This window comes from Natator depressus, chromosome 8 (genome assembly GCF_965152275.1).
Source record: "Natator depressus isolate rNatDep1 chromosome 8, rNatDep2.hap1, whole genome shotgun sequence".
Taxonomy (NCBI): Eukaryota; Metazoa; Chordata; order Testudines; family Cheloniidae; genus Natator; species Natator depressus.
Genome location: NC_134241.1, coordinates 53,693,319 through 53,719,069, shown reverse-complemented (window position 1 = coordinate 53,719,069; position 25,751 = coordinate 53,693,319). Strand labels below are relative to the sequence as shown.

The following is a 25,751-nucleotide window of genomic DNA, read 5'->3' as shown; positions in this document are numbered from 1 at the left end:
GGGGGTCGGGGGAGGAAAGCCCAGGCTACATCCTGGTGAGGGATTGGGGTGTGGGGGGAGAGCCCTAGGATGGCGGGCCTTTGGCTGTCCTCTTTATCCCCTCGTCTCCTGGTTGTGCGTGGCCCTTCCGCCCAAGCCCCAACCATCCGGGGCTGACAGCTGGAACTCTTAAATTTAAAAAAAAAAAAAAAAAAGGCACACAGCTTGCGCCTCCCTTGATTCATTCCCAGATGCACCGCATAGTTTGAGAACCACTGTTCTATGCTTACTAGTTCATACTTGAGGCCCTACAACAAAATCCATTCTAAACATCGTAATTTCTTGCTTGTCCTTTCTAAATGTTAATAGAAGTTAATTAGCACTGTAATTAATTATAAACTATGAATTTAAAAGCTTCCTGCCAGTGGTTGAGACTGTGATATCCTCCCTAGTGGGATTATTACATTAAGGTAACCAACTGATTGCTACTTACTCTCCAGTGGAACTATTAAATCACTAAATTTAGAAAAATCTGTCCTTCGATTTTTCTTTAGTTTATCAGCATACTTCAGTCCTTATCCAGACGCTGTCTGAACTGCAGTATTTCACTGTATAAAAATGTGTACTATAAATCCATATTATATTAAAAAACCCTACGTTAAAAGAAGGTTGAAAGTCAAGCATTCAAAAATTGGTAAATGCCAGTTAGGTTTGCCCAGAGGCAACCTTAATTCAGGCCCTGGTGTGCATATGCTCTATGACAGTCTTTAATTATGTTATTACTTTTTTCCCCCCAGGGGATCCCTGCCTCATTCATTGCACAGGATAGATGGTTCACTGTTTCTTTCTATCCTCATAATTATTTACTGCACACTGTACTCAGTGCAGGATTTGAACAGAATTATTAATTTGCTCATGTTGTTTTCTGTATTTTTCTCATTGAGATCTTAGTTCTTTATGAACATTAATGAATTAATCTTCAACACCCCCTGAGAGGCGAGATGCTGATATCCCCAGTTTCCAGATAGAGCACTGAGGTACAAAGGTTAAGTTCAAAATTGTTAGACGTGTCAGTTAATTTTGAAAAAAGAAAAGGAGTATTTGTGGCACCTTAGAGACTTACAAATTTATTTGAGCATAAGCTTTCGTGAATACAGACTAACACGGCTGCTACTCTGAAACCAGTTAATTTTGGGTGCTGAATCTGAGAAGCCTGAAGCTTGGTTTTTAGAGTACTTAGCATTTTATAGCACTTAATGGGCACTGTACTTTCAACATATAGACTTCAGTTGCAGTTATGTGTGCTCAGCACTTAACGCAAATGAACCCACATGTGTCTCAAGCCAGGTACCTAGAAAATGAGGAATGCACAATTAGTGACCACCTGTGAAAAGTTTTCTTTAAGTGACATACCTAGCATCACATAGGAACTCTGTGGCAGAGTCAGGGATAGAATTCAATTTCCATAATGTTATTCAGCTGCCCTAGTGATAAGATCATCTTTTTCTTCCTGTAGTTCTCTGCCTCATTCACTAAATATCTTCCAACTTCTGCAACAAAATGAGGCAGCAGTCCTACAATAGTCTCATTCAGTATACAACCTTGATTCATTCCTACAGCATAGTTTGTCCTGTGACCTTAATGAGGCAGGAGTTCTGTAGGGAAAAAATATACATGAACACATAATTAAACTCTATCATAACATACACAAGGAGGCTGAATTAAGGCTGCACAGGAAAACTTAACATTTTTTAACTTCTGAGTTCTTGACTTTTCAACATTACTGTTGGTTTAATGTCTTATGTAGTAAGTCTTTTTTTTAAACTTAAATAAAATAAAAAAAAAAAAATCCATTATGTAGGAACAGATTTATCCCCCATATAGGCCAACGGCATATTTGGGATCTTTTGGTTCACGGCACAGCTCTCTACCACTTGAGCTAACGTAGCTGATAGCAATAGAAGGTTGTTTGTCTTCTGATGGGACTGCCATGAGATGGGGATTGGAGACACATAATTTCAGTGGGTTTCACAGTGATTTACTAGATAGCAAAGTAATGTTGAGACTTGGGAATAATGGGTTTAGTTCCAGGTTCTGCTGGGGAGCATGGTCTAGTGGCTCCAGATACTTTTGCTCCTGCTTTTCTTCCCTTCCCCCACCAAGCCTATCCCTGTCCTCTTCTGTTTCTGTGCTGCCTCCCCCTCACCTCCAATGCCTTCTAATCCTCCTCCCTGCCCTGCATCTCTTGCAGATTTAATTTCTCTTTGCTTTGTAAAACAGAAGTGGTTTATTATATTGAGGGAGGAAAAAATATAAAGCATAGATAATTGGAAGAGTCCCTTTTCTAACCATAATCACACTTTAAGATGTGCCTACATTTTAAGAAATGTATCTGGGTTATTTTGGTAGGTTTTTGTTTGGACACTCTATTTGAACATTTCATTGGGGATTGGTATAATAAAGGAATTATGTTTTAACAAAAGATGGAGTCAAACTGTTGATCTAGGCTAGAAGATGCTTTTTGAAAATGGCTTTAAAATATTTTTTGGCCTACCTGTACTGATCAGTCAGACAATCTTTGTGAATGGATTATACTGGGAACAGTGTTTAAATAGAATTCCATGTTTGTTTTCAAAGATGGGTCAAAGCCCAGGACCGTAAAACCAAATTCATGAAATATATTAATTTATAGGATTCTGGAGATGGCAGGTAAGTGGTAAGTGACTTGTCTAAACAAATTTGTGCTGCTTTTACATATCTTGCATTTAACACTGTGAAAGTTTTGTGATGCTGGAGTTATCTGGTATGTTTGTCATAGATGAAGATGCTATTTAAATGCATGTATCTGTTAAAATCTAATAAATTCAGCTTAAAACTTCTTAAAGTCAAACTATTTTATATACTGTCAGAAATGCTTTGTCTAAAACTAATTCTAGTACATAGATTTGGTCTAAATTACAGAGCTTATGGACCTCTGACCCCAAGGATACTGAGGCGTAGGAGAGGACACAGAGATGATGGGAAAACTGTAACTCATATTGTAGCTAAAACAATGACAGCAGAAATGGTGAGGAAGACTTCGATTATGTTTTATGTGAGTCAGAAGGACTAAATGTGCTAAACAAAACCAAGGCCAAATGATCTAGGGGCTATTAGTACATAACTGTCTTGAAGGAGATAGTTATTCAGAAGTGACCTCTGAATTTTTACTTTCTGATCTAACTGAAGTGGTCGCATAGAATCCTCTCAGTCTGTGGGATGAGAAAGAATATAAATTTCTAATAGGCAGTCCATTAGTTTGAAATGGACACCCATTCAAAAAGGTAGCTCGCTGGTGAGAAACTTTGTTGTCAAAACTCCCCATACGTAAGACTAGTAACTGCACAACAAGCGGTGTTTATTTTGCCTCTCTTTGCAGAAACAACCTGTTGTCATTCCTCTGCAGATCACTTGGGGAAAACCTTGGCTACTGTGGCTTGCTGGCATTCCTTCCCCCACACTTCCACATTTTCTTTCTCCTTCTCCCTCCAGCAGACATCTAACCATAGAGCTCATTAGAGGAACTGACAGACTTAGATGTGCAGCAGGGTGTTCATGGGGATGTCTCTTTTCTGGCTTGGAGGGCAGTAGTTCCACTTTGCCATGGCCAGCAATAGTCCTAGAAAAGGGTATCTCACACCAGTTAGTGATAGGCTGTCATAGGCTCATCCGTTAGAGACTGTTTTGGAGATGAGGTGTCCATTATTACTTATTGCTCTAGGGACCAGTGGAAACCACAGCCATAGAAAAAGGTCATGAAGCTAGACGCTCTGTCTCCACAGAAGGGAACTTCATGTGTGTTTGAATTAGCTAGAAGCCTTCTACCTGTGAAAGTGACTTTTGGTGCTTTATCCAGTCTTGCCACCCCAAGTTCTTGCAGCCTGGCTTCATTTAATTCTGTTCCTCTCAGATGGTTCTTTGTCCCACTCATTCCCACTTTCTCCCCCAGTTTTTGTTCATCCAGAAATTCTGCCTTAATGAGATATTTATCCCTTGGATCTGTCTGTCTTGGCCTTTCCACACTGCCTCCTTTTGTTTCGCGATAGCTAACAGATATACTTGGCCTCACCTCCAGGTGTGCACACCACTCTAGGACTGAACTGAGCAAGATACCATTCAGTGGTCTAAAACTCTTTGAAGTTCTGGATAACAGCAGTAAAAGAAGTTGCATATCTGAGTAAGCTTCCTGTGCCCCTGGAGAATTAGGAAAGCATTACAGTGGAAGTTATTTAAAAAAAAATACTTCTTGTTCATTCAGGGGAAAAGAATACTTCTCAGGATCTTCATGGGTTTCTGGAGGTAGGCAAAGCTTCTCTAGTCTTGCCTTCAGTAAGTAAAAGAAGACAGACCTGCTCAGACCCCTTTCTCTCTGGAACCTTCGTAGGGTGAGCTTGACAGCTCTGAGCCTCCAGGCGTCTGATGCTTTGATTCCCTTCTATGGAGTTCCAGGTGCCTTTTGCTGTTGTGTATCCCAGGTATGCTCCCGTCCCCCTGAGTGGACATATGTTGAGCACCTGTGGGTCTAGAAGACATATGAAAAGACCCTTGCAAACATTCTTTGGGATTGCCCACTATCTGAGGGAATCCAATATCTGGCTTGGGACCAGTACCTGATCCTGTATATGTTCCAGGGAATGGGTCCAAACTTGGAGGAGAAACACCTGGAGACACATGAAATGGGATCTTGCCCATGGGGTGACGTATATACACAAAATCAAAAGGCCAGTAGTTGGAGACACTGAGCTATGGATGGCCTTGTGTTCTTTAGTATAGATGTAAGGTTCTGGATTTTTTGGAATCTGTCCAGTGATGGGTAGATTTTTGCCTCAGTAGTGTCTATGTCCACTCCCAGAGCTATCCTTGTGGAAGTTTTTCTTGGTGTTTATCACAAAGCTATGTGCTTGAAGCAACAGCAGTATCCAAAATGTGGCAGGTTGGTCTGCTGCTCTGGTTGGAGCTCTGATTAAAATGTTGTCCAGGAAAGGATACGGGTGAGTGCCCTGAAATTGAAGTCTGGCTATGACCATTACCAGTACCTTGTTAAAGACCCTGAGGGCAGAAGAGAGGCTGAATGGTGGAGTTTTGTACAGGGATGGCCTGTGTCATAAACAAAGCTGAGTAGGCAGCGGTGGCACAGACATATGAGGACATATAGATGCATGTAGCTGCTAGGTCAACTGAGGTGAGGAAGCCCCTTTGGGACAGGGATGTTACCATCATAGCAAGGGTTTGCATGCAGAAGCTCATTCTCTTCATCCGTTTGAATCATTTTAGGTCCAGGAATGCTCTGACCCTCCTGTAAGCTTTTGGATGATGAATAGCCTATTGCATATAGCCTAAGAATCTTTTGAGGGCAACTTTTCTGTTGCTGGGATGTCTAAGTGAGGTTTCATTTAGCATCAGTTCACATTTGATGAGATTGCCCGAGATGGGGGATTGGATGAAGAAGCGATGGGATGGGGCCCTTTTTTTCAGGGATTAACTGCACTACCTCTCTTACCCACTTGTCTGTGGTCAATGGAGACTATTCTCAGAGAAGTGGTAAACTGCCTCTAAGATTCAGATTTGGGTGGAGATACATTTGCTCATTGTCGCAGTGAGACCTCAGAGGTGTGTTGCTGCCTGATCAGCTGTTCCAGATGTAGGATTTTTAGTTCCTTTTTGCCTGCTTTGCAGGAATTGCCACCTGGCTGTGGCCAGGATGGGGTCTCTTGCAGCTCTTTATCTAGTGCCCTCTGGATATATCATTTTCTGTGTCCTGCTCCTTATGGTCTTCCCCACTTAGTCTTTCTGTGCTTCAGCTGCCCATCTGTAAAATGGGGATGACAGTACTTCCCTACATCACAGGGTGTTGTGAGGGTAAATGCATTAAAAATGGTGAGGTGCTGATATACTGCTATAATGGGGGAGGGCATATAAGTACCTCAAATACTTGGGGAAAAAGGCATGGAAGGAAGTTCTCAGGGTTTCCAAGTTCCCTGCTGTTGACTTGGGAGCCTAGACCTGAGAGCCTCAGCTGGAAAGAGCTTGAGCTTCCAGGATCCTGGGTCAGCTGGCTCCCCATGCTAAGGGGGAGTCTGGAAGCCCTGGGACCTGTGGCCCTTAGGCAGTCCATATAACAGGGTTGCTGTGAAGTTGTGGATCCTGACTCTAAAGCGGGTAGGTGAGTTGGCAGAAAACCAGGCAAGTTTCCATCAAAACTGTGCCTGTATTGTCTCAGAACATATGTTTATTTTGACATGTTTCTGCAAAATATTTGCTTTTGATGAATTGGCATTTTTGGAAGGAAAAACATGTGGTTGGAAAATTTCCAATTAGCTGTAGCCATATTGGACACCCAGCAGACACTGCATGAACTTGATGGTCATGGTCCTGCAAGAAATCCTCACTTCGTTAAATTGGTGGAAAGACCTTCAGATGTACAACAGAATACCCTTTTCTTCTTTGAGCAGTGTCCTTGTGGGTACTCCACTTTAGGTGGTGGTGCGTCCCAGCACCGTCGATCAGAGATTTATGGTAGCAGTGTCCGCGCAGGTCGCACGTTGCAGTACCGTTGGTGCCGTGTGTAGCGCGCGCATGACCCAAGCCCTCTAGTTCCTTCTCAACCGTCCTCGGCTGAAGACGGAGAAAAGGGGCAGTGTTAGCAGTTCTCCCTAAAACCATTAAGAAATAGCTTTTAGATAAATATTTAGATAAGTTGTTAGAGAGAGAGATAGAGTTAGTGTTAGTGTTAAAAAAAAATGTTTTTTTCTTGTTAGTCAACCACCCCTAGTTAAAATGCTGGGGTTTCCAGGCTTCAAACGATGCGACTCCTGCTGCGATGCCATGCCTGTTTCAGACGGACACTCTTTATGCGTACGCTGCCTGGGTGAGGGGCATATTTCCCAGAAATGCCCCCACTGCAGCAACCCAAAAGCCAGAGCTTGATGGGACAGGGATGTCTGGCTTAAAATGATCTTGATGGAGAAGTCCTTTCAGCCTGAGGCGGACAAGCAAACATCCTCTCCGGGCCCTCCTCAAGATGGAAAAGGAGACCTATCCTCTGAAAAAAACAAAAAGAGGGCTCAAACTCAGAGAGGTCCGCGAAAACAGAGGTGGTCTCCTGCAAGGTCGCTACCCCCGATGCCATCTTACTCTCGGGTGAGCACCTATGACGCTCCAGGCACTTCCTGCACCCCTGAGGTTAGAGCAAAAGAAACGGAGTTGAGGCACCGATGAAAACATGCCTCCTCCACGGCACCAAGCTCACTGGTACGGGATTCAGCACTGAGTGTCTCAGGCACCATGTCTCCACCCCCAGCACTGACAACTCAGTCAGCACTGGTAGACACCACAAAATCGGCAGCGGCCAAACACCGGTCAGCAGCGACTCCATCAACGAAAGGGAAAGCACCCACGGCACCAATGACTTCTCAGAAATCAGCACCGACATAGTCTCCGCTGCACCAGAGAAACTTAGAAATCTCATCGGCACCACATTTACTGATACTCCGTGCCAAGGGCTCCCACGCAGGCTCCAGAGGAGATCACAGCCCACAAGACATGGCATGGTTCCCCAGTGATGGTGATGAGGAGATGCAGGGACAGTACCCCCCATCTCCACGTCGCTCCTCACCTAAGCCCCACCGACCAACGTGGAGCCACATGGGTCCAAGACACCAGATGACCCTCCTATGGCTTTCCCAATGCAATGGGCTCATTCGGAACCATGGAGCTCAAAAAGGGGTCAGCATTTTGGACTGTCCACAGTGCAGAGACGCTAACTGTGCTCTAACCCAGCGTCTCCCATACCACAACGCTTGGAGACAAATGAAGGGAAAGAGGACACAGAAACGGGCACAGACCATGACACATCACCATCTGTATAAAATCCATCTTCCTCCCCATATGAGGCGATTATGCCCCGACTGCCAGCCTCGGCAGATGACTTTAAACAGTTTCAAGAGCTGTTCAAGAGAGTCGCGCAAAGCCAAGACATCCCACTAGAGGAGGTAAAGACAAACCAGCACAAGCTGGTACAAATACTGCAACCCGCATCTACTTCCAAAATTGCCCTTCCCATCAACGAGCCCATCTTGGATCCTGTGGAGACAGTCTGGCAGACACCTGCTTCTATTCCGCCCACCTACAAAAGAGTGGATAGAAAATATTACGTACCATTCAAGGGGACAGACTTTCTATTTGCGCACCCGCCTCCCAACTCCCTAGTTGTCAAGGCAGTAAATCACCATAACAAACAGCCACAATTCAAGATTACACCCCATGACAGAACACAAACGACTTGACTTGTTCGGACACAAAGTATATTCCTCCTGCACCCTTCAGTTTCAAATGGCCAGTTATTCAGCACTATTGGCCAAATACGACTACAACAACTATGGGAAACTTGCCCAGTTCATATCTGAGCTCCCAGAGGAAAAACAGACACAATTCCAGGCCGTTGTCACTGAGGGCCAGCTCATATCCAGAACAGCCCTTCAGGTGGCATTGGACACAGCAGACATGGCAGCCTGAACAACGGCCACAGCACTGAGCCTCATGGTGTTAGGCCTCGGGAATAGCAAAAGAACTCCAGACAAAAGTAGAGGACTTACCTTTTGACCAGGAATAACTCTTCTCTCAGAAGACGGACAAGGTCCTTCTTTCAGTGAAGGACTCTTGGGCCATGGGCCGCACTTTGGGGGTTTACACCCCACTGCAAAGAGAAGGAGATACCAACCATATCAGAGACCTAGAGACTCCTTAAACAACAGGCAACAACAGTGACCATACGATAACCAATGCCAGTGTCAACGATCACAACATCGGTGAACACCTGAGTCTCAGGTGCCGACTTCTCAGTCAGCACCTCCAAAACTGCAATTTTGAAAAGTTAGTCGAGAGTTTGAACAACCTCCCTCCTGAAACAGCGTTCACGCCTGACCCATCCCCAATTTTTGGCCATTGACTCCGGCCCTTTTACCACATCTGGGCCACCATAACATCAGACCAATGGGTGCTAGAAGTTATCAAGTCGGGATACATTATCCCCTTTACGTCCCGCCCACCTTCCCTACCCCCTTCAGGGACCCTTCTCACGAACACTTACTATGACAAGAAATCAGTCATCTTCTACAACTAGGTGCCGTGGGACAAGTACCACTACAATTCAGAGGGAAGGGATTCTACTCCCATTACTTCCTGATCCAGAAGAAGAGCGGGGAACGGAGACCAATCCTGGATCTGCGGAAGCTCAACAAGTTTGTCGGATCCCAAAAGTTCAAGATGGTCACATTGGGTATGATACTTCCAGCGCTGCAACGGGGGGACTGGTTTTCAACCCTTGATCTCCAAGATGCTTATTTCCATATCACCATTCATCCTGCTCACAGGAAATTTCTACAATTCACGGCAGGATGAGAACACTTGCAATACAGAGTACTACCATTCGGCCTATCCATGGCACCAAGAGTCTTCTCCAAAACTCTAGTGGTGGTAGTGGCACGTCTACGCAAACAGGGAATAATGATTTTCCCATGCCTGGATGATTGCTTTATCAAAGGCCCAACTCTACGAGACAATGGACGCAGTCCAGTCCACTATCACACTATTCCGGGAGCTCGTTCTACAAATAAACGAATGGAAATCAACCATAAACCTGGTACAACAACTAGACTTTATTGGGGCACAGCTCAGTGCCATAAAAGCCAAGGTGTTATTACCCCTTACCAGATTCAGGAGCCTCATCTCAGAGGTACAAGTCAGTCCTCAAGTTCGGGCTCGCACTGTCCTACAATTACTAGGACACATGGAGGCCATGACGTTCGCGCTATGACATGCAAGACTACATATGCAATGCCTACAAGGTTGGTTACGCATGGTATACATACCAAGCAAAAACAACCTACATGAACGGCTCAAAGTTCCACGAAATGTCCTGAACTCATTATGGGGAACAAATCCACCAAATGTCTGTATCGGAATGTCTTTCCAACAGGAACCCGATCACCACAGATGCCACATGATATGCTGGGGTGCTCACATGTGTCAACACACAATACAGGGCAAATGGTCTCTGGGAGAGACTTAACTGTACATCAATTTGCAAGAGCTATGAGCAGTCCGCAACGCCTGCAGACATGTTCTACATCAACAAGCAAGGAGGAGCTCACTCACATTATCCATGCACAGAAGCCATGAGACTTTGGAATCGGTGCATACAACACAACATAAACATCTCAGCATGTTACTTTCCAGGCTGTTGGAATGCAACAACAGACATGCTCAGCAGGTACTTCTCTCAGGATCACAAATGGGAGATGAATGGAGAGGTCCTGAGTTCAATCTTCAAATGGTGGGGCTCTCCCACTATCTATCTGTTCACATCCCTGACAAATCGCAAATGTGCGATGTTCTGCTCAAGAGCGGGACTGGGACTATGGTCATTAGGGGACGCCTTCCTCATCAAATGGGAGGCACAACTCACGTATGCGTTTTCACAGATACCAGTGATATCACACATGATAAACAAGATATAAGCAGACAGGGCCAAGGTTATCCTTATATTCCTGACATGGCCCAGACAGGCATGGTATCCTTCCTTACCTGTTACGCATGGCAATATGCACCCTGCGAGCTCTCCCTCGCCGGCTGGATCTGCTGACTCAACACAATGGTTGCACTCTCCACCCGAACCTGGAGATACTCCACCTACAGGCATGGCTCCTGAATGGTTCCACCATGACAACATAACCTGCTCAGAACAAGTTAAACACGTGTTATTAAACAGCAGGAAACTGACTACAAGAAATATCTACCTTCAAAAATGGAAGATGTTCTCCGCCTGGTGTCAAGGAAGACACTTGACAAGCGATTCAGCACCACTACCATTCATCTTAGAATACCTATTGGAGCTGAAAAGCACTGGCTTAACAATGAGCTCCATCAGAGTCCATCTTGTGGCCATTTCAACATTCCACCGAGACATCGAACTTTGACATTCATACACCCAACTACAAAACGCTTCTTCAAGGGTTTCATAAATGTTTACCCAGACGTTCAATGACCTACACCAACATGGGACCTCAACCTGGTACTGAAATGCCTCACCAGACCACCATTCGAATCATTAGCCACCTGCTCATTACTACACTTATTGATGAAAGTAGCCTTCTGAGTCACCATTACCTCGGCCAGAAGGATAAGCGAGATTGGGGCGCTCATGGCAGATCCTCCATACACAACATTCTTCAAGGACAAGGTCACGCTACGCTCATACCCATAATTCTTACGGAAAGTAACTTCAGCATTTCACATGAACCAATCTATTCACCTACCAACCTGGTACTCTAAGCCTCATGGTACTCCAACAGAAGCTGCTTTACATGCTCTAGACATTAGAAGGGTGCTAGCGTTCTACCTTGAAAGAACCAAACCTTTCAGCAAATCCCCTAGACTTTTCATCTTTATTACCGAGCGCTTGAAAGGAGACTTTATATTCACTCAGAGATTATCCAAATGGATTTCCACATGTATTCAAACATACTACCATATCCGGAATACAGAACCACCGGAGCACATTAGAGCACATTCTACTAGGTCCATTTTAACCTGAGTAGCGTTCCTTAATAACGTTCCAATACTAGAGATCTGTAAGGCGGCCACTTGGGCCTCCATCCACACATTCGCAAAGCACTATGCAGTCACACAGGACTCCAGGGCTGATGCCATAATGGGCCTCACGGTACTTTCCTCAATGACTCGAACAAACCTGAAGTCCCCACAGCCCTTAGAAGAGCACTGCTCTACAGTCGCCTAAAATGGAACACCCACAGGGACAGTACTTGAAGAAGGAGGAAAGGTTACTTACCTTGTGCAGTAACTGTAGTTATTCGAGGTGTGTCCCTGTGGGTGCTTCACTACCCACCCACCTCCCCTGTACTTCGGAGTTTGCAGTTAAGACTGCAGTAGAGACAGAACTGGAGGGCTCGGGTCATACGTGCGCCACATGTGGCAGCAACGGCACCGTGAAACACAAACTGCGCACGTGCGAGACCATAAATCTCCGATCAACTGTGCCGGGACACACCACCACCTAAAGTGGAGCACCCACAGGGACACACATCTCAAAGAACTCCAGTTACTGCACAAGGTGAGTAACCTTTCCTTTTGCTCTTCTACATTCGAAGACTGTTGACCAGACTCCTCCACTTAGGGAGGTCTCCTAGAGCACCTTTAAACTTGGGACCTATGGCCCTCTCAAGAAGCTTGTCTCTACATAAACATCCTAAAGCTCAAAGGCTTCTGTCTGGCATGCATGCACCAAAAACTAATGATATACCTGAGATACATCAATATTTTCATCATCTGGACAACAACTTAAACTCCCTCATAGATTTCCACCACAACTTCAAAGACTACCACCCATCCCTTAAACTCTCTCTGAAACACTCCCACACTAGCATCAACTTCCTGGGCACCTCGATTAGCTTCAACAATGGAACCCTACAGTCAACTAATATATGAGAAACCCACGGATCACCATACCTCGCTTCATAGATCCAGTAACCACCCCAAACACACCAAGAAATCTGTTATCTGCAGCCAGGCACTCGGATACCACAGAATATGCTCCGAGAGTCCGGGTATAGACCTCAATTCACTCAGTACTGCCTTCTCCAAACAAGAACACTCCACCAGAGAAGTAGATCACTTCATGAAACAGGCACCCAAATACCCTGAGAGAATGTGCTTCAATACAGAAATAAACCCTCCTCAAACCACACACCTGTAATTGTCACCTAACACCCAACACTGGAACCCACACAGAGGTACCATCAAAACAACCACAATCCATATGCGATGGGGACCCCATCCTGAAAGATATCTTTCCTAAAAGTCCTCTTCTGTCCTTCAAACAACCCCCCCAACCTCTCTAAGCTCATCATCAGAAGTGAACTCCCCATGGACTAGAACATACCAGTTCAAAGTGGCACCAGACCCTGTCACAACAGATGCAAAACCTGCAGACATATCTCCACTGCTACCGTGATCAACGCCTCCCACACCTTTCAAGATCCATGGGTCCTACACATGCTCATCACAACATGCGGTGTACCTCATCCAATGCACTAAATGTCCCAACAACAAATATGTGGGTGAAGTCAGACAATCACTATGCTCTCAAATGAACGTACACAGGAAAATGATAAAAAGACAAAACACCACATCACCTGTGGTTTAAATGCTTTGCACAAAATGATCACTCTATATCTGACCTATCAGTCCTCATCCTCAAAGGAAACCCGCACAACACTTTCAAAAGATGAGCTTGGGAGCTTAAATTTATAACTTTGCAAGGCACTAAAAATCATGGATTGAGTAGACACACTGGATTTATGGTTTCAGAGTAGCAGCCGTGTTAGTCTGTATCCACAAAAAGAAAAGGAGGACTTGTGGCACCTTAGAGACTAAAATTTATTTGAGCATAAGCTTTCGTGAGCTACAGCTTATTATCCCCCCTGCTGACTTTCCCTCCCGCCTTTCCTTTCCCCCCATCACTGCAGGGTTGTTCACCTTGAATGGTCCCTTGAAATATGTATGAACTACTTACGCTAAACAATCTGTTCCACTTTGTATTTAGCTGTGACACTCAGAGTACGTTTTCCAGACCTGAAGTAGAGCTCTGTGTAGAGCTCGAAAGCTTGTCTTTCTCAGCAACAGAAGTTGATCCAATAAAAGATATAACCTCACCCACTTTGTCTGGTATGAAAGGCATTTGCACTATTACTCCAGGAATCTATGACCAAGTGCCGATAGACAACACCACAGTTAGTCATTATGCCTACAGACCAAAGGGGGACAAGCTCATCTGTTTCACCAAGAAACTAGGCAGCTTTGAAGTTGGTGCTTTCTGAATCAAATCACACTAGTGGCTCTACATCTTCTTGGCCTTTGGAATACCTTTGTAGACCAACCAAGCAGGTACTTTTCAGACAACCATGAGTGGTTTGTCAAAGATTCAGTCCTAAAGAACATCTTTCACAAGTCGGGATTCCCAGGAATAGACCTGTTTACTATGGACCAGAACAAGCGTCAGACATTTAGTTCCAGAGGTGGTCATAGCCCAGACTCTCTGACAGATGTATCACAGACCTCATCATGTTCTGCTCCAAATGCAAGGTGCATTTCTTTGACCTTGCCCTTCTCTAACAGAAATACAGACCACCGTGTGTGTGTATATATATAAAAAAACAAAACAAAAAACCCTAACAATACAGTGCACTGCACACACTTCTCTCCCGAGGAGAGGGGAAGAGAACAAACATGCAACAGATGTTAGTCATGTCATTTAATGCACTACTGGAAGGTGCTTGGATACTATGGTATTAGAATGTATGTAATATAGTATCCCCTAGACACCAGCACTGATGTATGCTTTTCTGCTGATTCGGACGATACTGAGGGTTCTGAGGAAACTGAGGCAAGATGCAGGACTGATGACTGATATAGCCTGGCCCATTCTGGGTCTGGCAATTCTTGTATTGGGCTGTGATGAATTTCTCAGTAAAGTCCCTGATCCATCTTACCTGCTTTGACTGACATGGTCTCACAGAACAGTCAGATCCCGCACTGGGGTCCAGGACCCAGCTTTGTTGCATTTGATAGCCTGGATGTTAGCTGGATGATGTCCAATGAAAAAAACTGTTCAACTTACAGAACATGCTGCTCCAAAGCAGGAAACTCTCAACTAGACTGACTTAGCTTTATAAGTAGAAGTTTTCTCTTCAGGCATTGTAGCACAATCTGTCTCTCTTTACACCCATTTCAGCAATATTGGACTACAGAATCATAGAACTGGAAGAGACCTCGAGAGGTCATCTAGTTCAGTCCCCTGCACTCAAGACAGGACTAAGTATTATCTAGACCAGCCCTAACAGGTGTTTGTCCAACCTGCTCTTAAAAATCCCCAATGATGGAGATTCCACAACCTCCCTAGGCAATTTATTCCACTGCTTAACCACTCTGACAGAAAGTTTTTCCTAATGTCCAACCTAAACTGCCCTTGCTGCAATTTAAGCCCATTGCTTCTTGTCCAGCGGTTAAGAACAATTTTTCTCCCTCCTCCTTGTAACAGCATTTTATGTCCTTGAAAACTGTTATGTCCCCTCTCAGTCTTCTCTTCTCCGGACTAAACAAACCCAATTTTTTCAATTTTCCCTCATAGGTTGTGTTTTTTAGACTTTTAGTCATTTGTTGTATGTACTAACTCTGAAGCAGTCCAGACTGTCATGTCCATAGGGGTCCATTTAGCAGCAATATATGCACATCACCCTTCTGTACAGGGCCATACTGTTCCCCCCTCCCCCCACACACACATGGTAAGGCTCCTTTAGGGGTACCTTCATGGTTTTCCCCCCAGTTATGGAGTCCGGTCCTTCTTGGGACCTGAGTATAATATTAATAGGGTTGATGGGTTCTCCCTCTTGAGCCCTCATCTTGCTTCCTTTACCTCTTATTTGTGAAGACTGCCTTTTTAGTACTCATTACATCAGCTCAAAGGACAGGGAAGATTCAGGCTTTCATGACTTGTCCCCTTATACAGTGCTTCATAAGGATAGAGTCACTCTCATGCCTCATCCCAAGTTCCTGCCTAGAGTGGTTTTAGAATTTTATGTGAACCAGTTTATTCATCTCCCAGTACTCTTCCGCAAGCTGCATGCAACCTTGGGGGGATATTAAACTTCACATATTTGATGTAGTAAGGTCATTGTTCTTTTACATTGTCAGGACAAAATCATTCAAGAACTCACCGAGACTGTTTAAGGCCTTTGCAGAGAGTGAAGTGTCAGGCAATATCCTCTTGGAGACTATCAGAATCGGTCTTCAGCTGTATAAGAACATGTTCTGAATTAGTCAGGTTTGATCCATCTAGTCACATTTAGAGCTCATTCCACTAGAGTTCAGGCCACCTGTTTGAAGAACGTTCTTATGCCTGAAATCTGTAGAGCAGCTATGTGGAGCTCAGTATATTACTCTTTGGTAAAGGCTTCCAGATCAAATCCTCACTTTGGTAGGGCTGTCCTTCAGTCTTTGTTTAAGTAGGACTCCTAGTACCCACCACCAAACAATCAGACAGCTGCTTGTTAGTCTCCAAGGGTGGAATCCATGTGGACAATCGCTTGAAGAAAAACTGTGTAGTCTAAACAGATTAAATAGATTCCATGGCCCACCTTCTTCCCTGCTATTATGGAGCTGTCCTCTGTGATTCTCTATTGGCGAAGGAACTGAGGGATAGTTGGGCCACTTTGTCCTTTTTGCCCTGCCATTGCGGGGGGAGGGAGGGGGAAGGGTGTCATGAGGACATCTAGTGTGCAGGTGTGCTTCTAATGGATACTGCTTAGCAAAAAATCTGATCTCAGAGACATAGTGCACATACGTACCAAAAGCATCATCCATGTGAACAACTCATCTTAAAGAACCAGTTACTGTAAGGTAACAGTTGTTTTCAATCAGCAGGTCACACCCTTGAGTGCACACTTTCCCAACTTGCTGTCAGGATTCAGGCAAGTTCAGGCTGACAGTTTAGAACTTCGAAGGATGAATCTTCATAGGTTTTATTACATGGCTGATGTCTTCTCCAGTCTAGGAAGGATTCCGTAGTCAGTCTATTACTGTATATGGCATGCCTTTAGAATCTGGTATGTTAATTCAAGATTTGCCTTCAATTTCTTTTTGATGTAGTCATCAGGGGTCTGAAATCAGTACCTCATAGGTGCATGTACTAATTGGGAGCCCTCTGAGATTCTTCTGGGAAAGCGGAGCTTCACATCCTCACATTTTCTAAAAAGAAAAGGAGTACTTGTGGCACCTTAGAGACTAACCAATTTATTTGAGCATAAGCTTTCGTGCTCAAATAAATTGGTTAGTCTCTAAGGTGCCACAAGTACTCCTTTTCTTTTTGCGAATACAGACTAACACGGCTGTTACTCTGAAACCTGTCACATTTTCTAGATTTACTAAAACTGGGGAAGCTTCTACCTCCTTTCAAGTTTCCCATCTCCATCTGAAAATTAATCTTCACCCTGGAGGATTCAAGACCTGTGGCTGCCACATCTGCTTTGTATTAATAATATTCTACATGGACCTAGTGGCATCATGGACCTCTCTTCTTCCTGAAGTGACTTTTTCTTATCTGAATTGAGACATCATTCTGTCCTAATCCATCTCATTCTAAAAAGATTAAATGTCATCTGATTTTTCAATCCCAACGAGGCCGATCTCAGCTGATGTACTGTTTTATTAGCATTATTATAAGAATGATGTATGGCATTTAGGTCAGGAACCACAAACTGGATTCACGTCTGAAAATTGTTGAATTGGGCAGTGTTCTACCAATGCCAAAAACAGGAGTTAAATGGAAAATTAGTATTTAGTGACCAAATTATTTAAACGGAGACCCCATTGTGCTTGGTACTGTACAAACATTAGAAAGTGCAGTCTCTGGCCTTAACGAATGTACAGTAATGGGAAAGAACAAATGAAATAGCACTACTTGTGGCCAAACTAGTAATGCTAAAGGATGGGCGGTGCTGGCAGGTGACCATAGTCAATTAGCTGCCCTAAACAAGTTTCAATGCATGTGCCTGTAACCCTCCTCCCTCAGTTCACTACATCTCTTCATTTTTTAAAGTGTTTTTGTCGGGGTTATTTGTTATAACACTTCAGCATTAAACTGCCACATTAATTTGAATAAAAAACTGTTACTCACCTTTCGTAACTGTTGTTCTTCGAGATGTGTTGTTCATGTCCATTCCAATCAGGTGTGTGCACACGCACGTGCATGTTGGCTGGAAGATTTTTCCCTTAATAGTCTCCGTCGGGTCGGCCTGGGCGCCCCGTGGAGTCGCGCCCTCATGGCTCCTAATATATAAAACCCTGCCGACCCGCCACCCCTTCAGTTCCTTCTTGCCGGCTAGAGGGGAAGGAGGGTGGGTATTGGAATGGACATGAACAACACATCTCAAAGAACAGTTATGAAAGGTGAGTAATTGTTTTTTCTTCTTTGAGTGCTTGTTCATGTTGATTCCAATCAGGTGACTCCCAAGACAAATCTAGGAGGTGGGGTCAGACCTGTCCACTGATTGGAATCCTGCTCTACCAGAGGCCACATCATCTTTGGCCTGCCTAGTAGTTGCATAGTGCGTGGTGAAAATGTGTATGGATGACCACGTTGCCACCCTGCAGATTTCCTGGATGGGGACTTGAGCTAGGAACGCTGTTGATGAAGCTTGCACCCTTGTGGAGTACACCGTTATCGGGGGCACAGGAATCCCTGCTAGATTGTAGCACTCAGTAATGCAGGCCACAATCCATGATGAAATGCGCTGTGCCAAAATTGGCTGACCCTTCATCCTGTCTGCTACTGCCACATAGAGCTGTACCGACTTCCTGAATGGTTTTGTCCTCTCAATGTAAAAAGCTAGCACCTTGCGGACTTCCAGAGTGTGGTGCCTCTGCTCCCTGCTGCTCGAATGAGGCTTAGGGTAGAAAACTGGGAGAAAAATGTCCTGGTTGATGTGGAACTGCGACACAACCTTTGGGAGGAAGGCCGGATGGAGTCTGAGCTGAACCTTGTCCTTAAAAAATATGGTGTAGGGCGGCTCCGACGTTAGGGCCCTGAGCTGAGACACACTCTGGGCTGAGGTTATCGCCACCAGGAATGCGACCTTGTAGGAAAGTTAAAGCAGGGAGCATGTTGATAAAGGCTCAAAGGGGTGCCCAATGAGCCTAGAGAGGAGGTCAAGTTGAGGTCCCAGGGAGGAACCGGTTGGTGGACGTGGGGGTACAACCTGTCGAGGCCCTTCAGGAAGTGGCTGACCATGGGGTTAGCAAAAATTGAATGGCCCTGTACCCCCATATGGCAGCCAGGTGCACTCTTATAGAAGACAAGGAGAGACTTTCCTGCTTCAAGTGTAGAAAATAGACCAAAATATGGCGCACTGAGGCTAGCGCTGGGGGCAAGTTGCGCTGTGCTGACCAGATTGAAAAAATCTTCCACTTGGCCAGGTATGTGGGCCTAGTGGAGGGTTTCCTACTGCTGAGAAGGACCTGTCTGACCTGTTCTGAACAGGAAAGCTCAAATGGATTCAGTCACGGAGCCTCCATGCTGTGAGGTGGAGCAACTACAGGTTTGGGTGTTGGAGACGCCCGAGATTCTGTGTGAGAAGGTCCGGGAAGAGTGGCAAGGTAATCGGGGCTCCCACAGACATGTCTAGGAGAGACATGTACCGATGCTGACAGGGCCAGGCCAGTGATACGAGAATAACTCGAGCCCGGTCTCTGTGGATCTTGAGCAGGACCGCGTAGATGAGCGGTATGAGTGGGAAGGCATATAGAAGAGCCACCCCCCAATGGAGGAGAAACGTGTCTGCTGTGGAACCCGGACTGTGATTCTGGAGGGAGCAGAACTGCTGACACTTCCTGTTGCGTCGCGAAGAGGTCGATCAGGGGACAACCCCACCTCTAGAAGCCCAAACATGTGACGTCTGGGCGAAGGGACCATTCGTCACTGTGGAACGACCTGCTGAGGTGGTCCGCCAGCTCGTTCTGGACCCCGGGAAGGTATGATGCTTGTAGGTCGACTGAATGTTCTACACAAAAGTCCCATAGCCTGAGCACTTCCTGGCACAGGGGAGAGGAGCGTGCACCCCCCCCGTTTGTTGATATAGAACATTGCAGTTGTATTGTCCATCATGACCAATAACACATCGACCTGTTAAATATGGGCGGAATGACTGACACGTTAGGCTCATTGCTCTGAGCTCTCTGACATTGATATGAAGGCGGAGATCTGTTTGCGACTAGAGGCCTTGAGTCCTGTGGTCCCCCAGATGAGCTCCCCATCCCAAATGTGACACGTCAATCACCAGCACCAGGGATGGCTGTGGAACAGCAAAGGGAACTCCCGAGAACACCTGCTGAACATCCGTCCACCACCGGAGCGAGTCAAGGATAGAGTGAGGAAGGGTCACGATCCTGTCTGAGCTGTCCCTAGGAGGTCTGTACACTGATGCAAACCACGGCTGAAGCCTAAGTCTGGCATGTCGTACCATGTACGTACAGGCTGCCATGTGCCTGAGAAGCTTCAGGCAATTCCTCACGGTGGTGGTGGGGAACTGCATGAGTCCCTGGATCATGCTGTTGAGGGCCTGAAATCTCGCCTGCGGGAGGCATGTTCTGGCTTGAGTTGAGTCCAGTACTGCCCCTATGAATTCTATCCTCTGGACTGGGGTCAGAGTCGATTTGGCTTCATTCAGGAGCAGGCCCAGATTCTCGAAGGTGGCTCTAATAAAGGTTACCTGAGCTTCCACCTGTGCCCTGGAGCGGCCTTTGATCAGCCAGTCGTCGAGGTACGGAAACACCTGTCCCTGATGTCTTCACAGAAAGGCGGTGACAACTACCATGCACTTGGTGAATACTCGAGGTGCTGCTGACAGGCCGAACAGGAGGACAGTAAATTGGTAATGGGGACCATTGACCACAAACCTGAGGAACTTTCTGTGGTTTGAGTGATTATGTGAAAATACGCATCCTTCAAGTCGAGGGCGTCATACCAGTCTGCTGGATCCAGTGAAGGGATGATGGAGGCCAGGGAGACCATGCGGAACCTGAGTTTCCTCACAAACTTGTTGAGGTCGTGCAGGTCCAGGATAGGCCTGAAGCCGCCTTTGGCCTTCGATATTAAGAAATGGCGGGAATAGAAGCCATCGTCCCTGTGTTCCAGTGGAACCTCCTCCACCGCCCTTAGCACTAGGAACAACTGCACCTCCTGAATGAGAAGTTGCTCATGAGAAGGGTCCCTGAAGAGGGACGGGGAAGGGGGGTGGGAGGGCACAGAACTGGGTGGAGTATCCCCTCTCTACTGTGCAGAGTACCCAGCGATCCGACGTGACCAGGCACGGTAGAAAGGGGATAGTCAGGAGGAGAAGGTAAGGTGGGGTAGATCCAGTCTTTGGTCTGGAATGCCATCCTCGATCGCATCTTCAGAAGGCCGGTTTAGGGCCAGAGGGTGGTTTGGGCTGTCCAGAGCCTTGATTAGTGGAGGAGTGTTGCCTCCTCCTGCCGCTCCTGTTCCTCCTCCAAGAGCTGTCCTGGCAGTTCTGCTGCTGGAACCTTTGAGGAGGTTGCTGGCGGAAGTGTCTCCGCTGTGTGGCGGGGGTGTGTAAGCCCAAAGATCTGAGGGTGGTTCGGGAATCTTTTAGGCTGTGGAGCCGTTTGAATGGAGGTCCTGAATGGTTTGCTGGACCTTGTAGGGTAAGCTTCACCATTGCTGCACAGGTGTTTTTAGAGTACCTGCTCACAGTGGCCTGTTGGTTAGCAATACAGAGCTGCAAACCATCAGTCGAGTAGACCTTTGTACCCACAAGGTCAAGGAGTTTAGCGTCCCTATTCTTTGGGGAAGGACCTTGGAAACCCTGTCTCTCCCACTGGTTAGCCGCATCAACCACCAGCGAGTCCGGAGGCAGGTGGGAGTATAAATGCTTGAACCCTCTGGAAGGCACGAAATACTGCCATTCATTGCGTTTGGCAGTAGGTAGCAAAGATGCCGGCGTCTGCTACAGGGTCTTAGAGGTGTCCACAACTGTCTTTATGAGGGGCAAGGCTACACGTGAAGGTTGCGAGGGTGCTAGGATGTCCACCACGGGATCCGCCTCTACCACCTCCTCAGCCTTGATACCCAGACCCTGGGCAGCCCTACGGAGCAACTGCTGCAGAACTCTGTTGTCCTCCAACGCAGGAGCTATGGCCATCCCCGCCAACGCTTCATCCGGCGACGAGGAGGAGGAAGCGTGTGTTGGTAGTGGAAGCTCCCTCCATCTGCCCAGAAGGGGTCACGTGACTCCCGGGGCAGCATTGGAGGAAGTGGTGCCGGGACCATAAGCATCAGAAGAGGCATTGGCGTGGGCATCAGTCTCACTGGAGGGAACTGCGTCGGCACGCTCACAGGAGCCGCTGGTGTCGGGGGGCTCGGTGCCGACATTAGTACCGGGGCCATAGGTGCCTGCATCGAGGTCGACGTCGACAGTGGTGCAGGTGTGGGAGACAGGTGCATCGATGCCATGAAGGGTGGTGCCGAAGTCGGAGCTCAGCATGGGGCCGGAGTCCACGATGGGGCTGGAGGCGCCGAGGGCAGATGCGCAGTGGAAGACGGTACGAGAGTGGCGGAGGCCATGGAAGATGTTGCTGAGCGTCTATCCTGGGTTCCTCCCTGGCCCTGGTGAAAAGTCCAGGGGCTTCAGAAGGGCCACTGAGGTGGATTCTGCCACTGCGGAGGCCACGCCTGAGGCTCTCTTCTGTCTCTACCCGACCTCGCTCTAAGACTTCTTCTCCTACCCAAGCAATAGGAGTCGGATTCTGACTCTGAGGTCTCAGACACTGAAGACCATGGAGGAGCCAGTCCTCGATGCCTCGAACGTCGAGAGCTTGGGGAGTGAATAAGTTCTCTGTCGGAATGGGTCGACGCGAAGGGGAGCATCTAGACATCATAACCAGCTTCACTTTAGAGTGCACCAGAGGACGTGGCTCTGTCTGCGCTGGGGGTTCCTCCCTGGCAAGCGAGAATGGTGCTGTCAGGTGGAGGACGTCCTGAACAGCCTGGTACGCTTCCAGAATGGACGGGAGCTGCAGCTGCTGGGTAGGTACCGGTGATCGAGGTGGGGCCGGACTCGACTCGACACGGTCCTGGAAGGAGATGCCGAGGAGTGGCCCGCCTGGGGTCGCACGTCTTGTGGCTTAGCCGGAGGAGAATGGTCGTCCGGCTTTTTCTTTTTTGGAGGCACTGGTGAGAGGGAGCGGTGCCTACTGTCAGACTGGCCCCGTGAGGACCCGTGGTGGTGCTGAGCGTCTCTGGAAGAGTCCTTCCTCGGCACTGAACTTGCTGACGACGCTCGGGCACTCCACGTTGAGGACGCCGCTGCAGGGGTCGGGTCCCTCGAGCCCAGGTCGGAGTGGGCATAGGGCTGCCTCCATGAGGATCACCTTGGAGCCACTGTTCCCTTTCCTTAAGTGTTCTCTGACGGAACTCGCAGAACGATCTTCTGATGGGTCTCCCCCAAGCACCGTAGACACGACGAGTATGGGTCATTTTTTGGCATGCGCTTGGCACAGGCCACGCAGTTCTTGAAACCCAGGGACCGTGGTATACCACAGCGCTGAGGCCGGAGTGGGCGTGGAAAACCCCCAACTAACACTATATTATACTAAACTATTAACTGAAACAACACTAAGAACTAACTATATATAACAGAATAGCGAAGAAAGCTTGCTGAGCAAGAGCCAAGGGAAGTTCCAGCCACTGTCACTGGTGGTAAGAAGGAACTGAAGGGGTGGCGGGTCAGCAGGGCTATATATTAGGTGCCATGAGGGTGCAACTCCAGGGCGCGCCCAGGCGGACCCGACAAATGCTGCTAAGGGAAAAATCTTCCAGCCAATGTGCACACACCTGAGGGAATTGACATGAACAAGCACTTGAAGAACTGGCGTGTCTTGAGCAGGTTCTTCCATCTCTCTACCTTTTCCCTTCACATGATTTTGTTTCTTTTGCTTTTAATCTTGTTTTTCCTTTTTTTTTTTTTGTATTATGAATGGGACCCAACCAAATTCATGGCCATGAACTGTGAAATCTGGTCTTCTATGTGCTTTTACCCTATACTATACAGATTTCCTGGGGGAGACCAGCATCTCTCAAGTTGGGGGTCCTGACCCAAAAGGGAGTGCCGGGGAGTCACAAGGTTATTTTAAGGGGCTCACGGTATTGCCACTCTTACTTCTGCACTGCCTTCAGAGTTGTGTGGCTGGAGAGCAGCAGCTGCTGGCTAGGCACTCAGCTCTGAAGGCAGCGCCCTGCTAGCAGCAGCGCAGTAGTAAGGGTGGCAATACCGTGAGCCCCTTAAAATAAGGATGGTAATACCATACCATACCACTCTTACTTCTACACTGCTGTCTTCAGAGCTGACTGGGGGCCCAGCTCAGCAGGCCAGAAGTAAGGGCGGCAATACCATACCATGCTATCCTTACTTCTGCACTGCTACTGGCAGCAGTGCTGCCTTCAGAGCTGGGCTCCCAGAGAGCAGCCACCGCTTTCCAGCTGCCCAACTCTGAAGGCAGCACCGCCACCAGCAGCAGCGCAGAAATAAGGGTAGCAATACCGCAACCACCCCTACATTAAACTTGCAACCACTCCACAACTCCTTTTTTGGGGTCAGGACCCTTACAATTACAACACCGTGAAATTTCAGATTTAAATCACTGAAATCATTAAATTTGCAATTTTTAAAATCCTATCATCATGAAATGGACCAAAACGGACCATGAATTTGATAGGGCCCTAATTATGAATTGTTCCTTCTACTAATCCCTCCCCTTAATTTTTTTCCTGTGCACTTCCTCACCTTATCTTTCTCTCCTCCTCTCTTCATCATTTACTTTTTCTTCTCTTATGCCAATAATACACTGTAACAGTGTGATGCCATTAAGCATGCCCACTTGGGGCATGATGTGGCCTTGCAGTCCTGCCACCCCCTTATTCTGTTGAAGTCATGCAATGATTTACTCAGACTTGGGAACTGAGAACAAGATACGCTCTTTGTGATGTTTTAACAACTCCTTTTACAGAGTATAAAAAGCCGCATCTCATTAAGCCCCTCAACTCCAACCCCTCTTCTGGCCTTGGGGCTAATGCTCTTCCAAGTTCAGGAGTTCCTAGCACCCATCCCAGAGCTGGGTTATCATGCAAAACAAACTCATGCTTCTCAGATGAGGAGTACATCCACAGCTCTCCTCTTGGAGCAGGATAAAGCTTCAGGCTACCTGGCCCTTTTTTAGTCACTCCTTTCACGCGTCAGCTTGGAGGTGAACCGGCCATAATTATCCTCCTGCTAGAGCAGTGGTGGGCTACCTGCAGCCTGTGGACTGTATGCGGCCCGTCAGGGTAATCTGCTGGCAGGTTGCCAGACAGTGTTTACATTTGCATGGCAACTTGCAGCTTCCAGTGTCCACAGTTCGCCGTTCCCAGCCAATGGGAGCTGCTGGAAGTGGCGCGGGCCGCAGGGACATGCTGGCTGCCACTTCCCGCAGCTCCCATTGGCCGGGAACGGCAAACTGTGGCCACTGGGAGCTGTGGGCAGCCATGAATGTAAACAAACTGTCTCACAGCCTGCCAGTGGATTACCCTGGTGGGCTGCATGTGGCCCGCGGGCTGCCCACCACTGTGCTAGAGTCTTTGGGAGCACTTCACTCCAACTGAGCCTTTTATCAGGCCCAGGTATATGTTAGCTAGTTAGCTACCAGATGGCCTTGCTTTCCTTAAAGAATCCTGTCATAGGTAGATTGGCCCTGACTCCCCTTAAAAGGGCCAGCCACCCTATGACATATATGCATCCATCTCTTTTTCTTGCCTTATCATACACACTCTTGGGCACTGAACCATATCACATTCACTCCCTAATATCTCTTCCCCCTCCTCTCAATCTGTCAGAGACCATCTACCTGGTACCTTTCACATGAGGGTTGAGTTTCCCCTTCCCAATACTCCATTCTGAGCACCTCCTACCTCCAATGAAGAGTTTTGGGCCAAGGGGGAGCAGCAATGGCGAGTCTCCCCTCATGTACCTGGGACCAGGCGCATTCTTCCTTGGTCTCCACATGGGCTGAAGATTTTCTCCTTGCAACAGAACATGGAAGGGGAGCTACTG

General features: G+C 47.1%; 1 protein-coding gene across 1 annotated transcript in view; it reads left to right on the top strand.

Annotated features, from left to right (window-relative positions):
• The window catches only part of SHCBP1L (SHC binding and spindle associated 1 like), a 67,651-nt gene that overhangs the window by 25,368 nt on the left and 16,532 nt on the right, over positions 1-25,751 (top strand). The window contains exon 6 of the mRNA XM_074961103.1: positions 2,941-3,046. Coding sequence (XP_074817204.1) covers positions 2,941-3,046 — 106 coding nt within the window. The remainder of the gene's footprint in view (positions 1-2,940; positions 3,047-25,751) is intronic.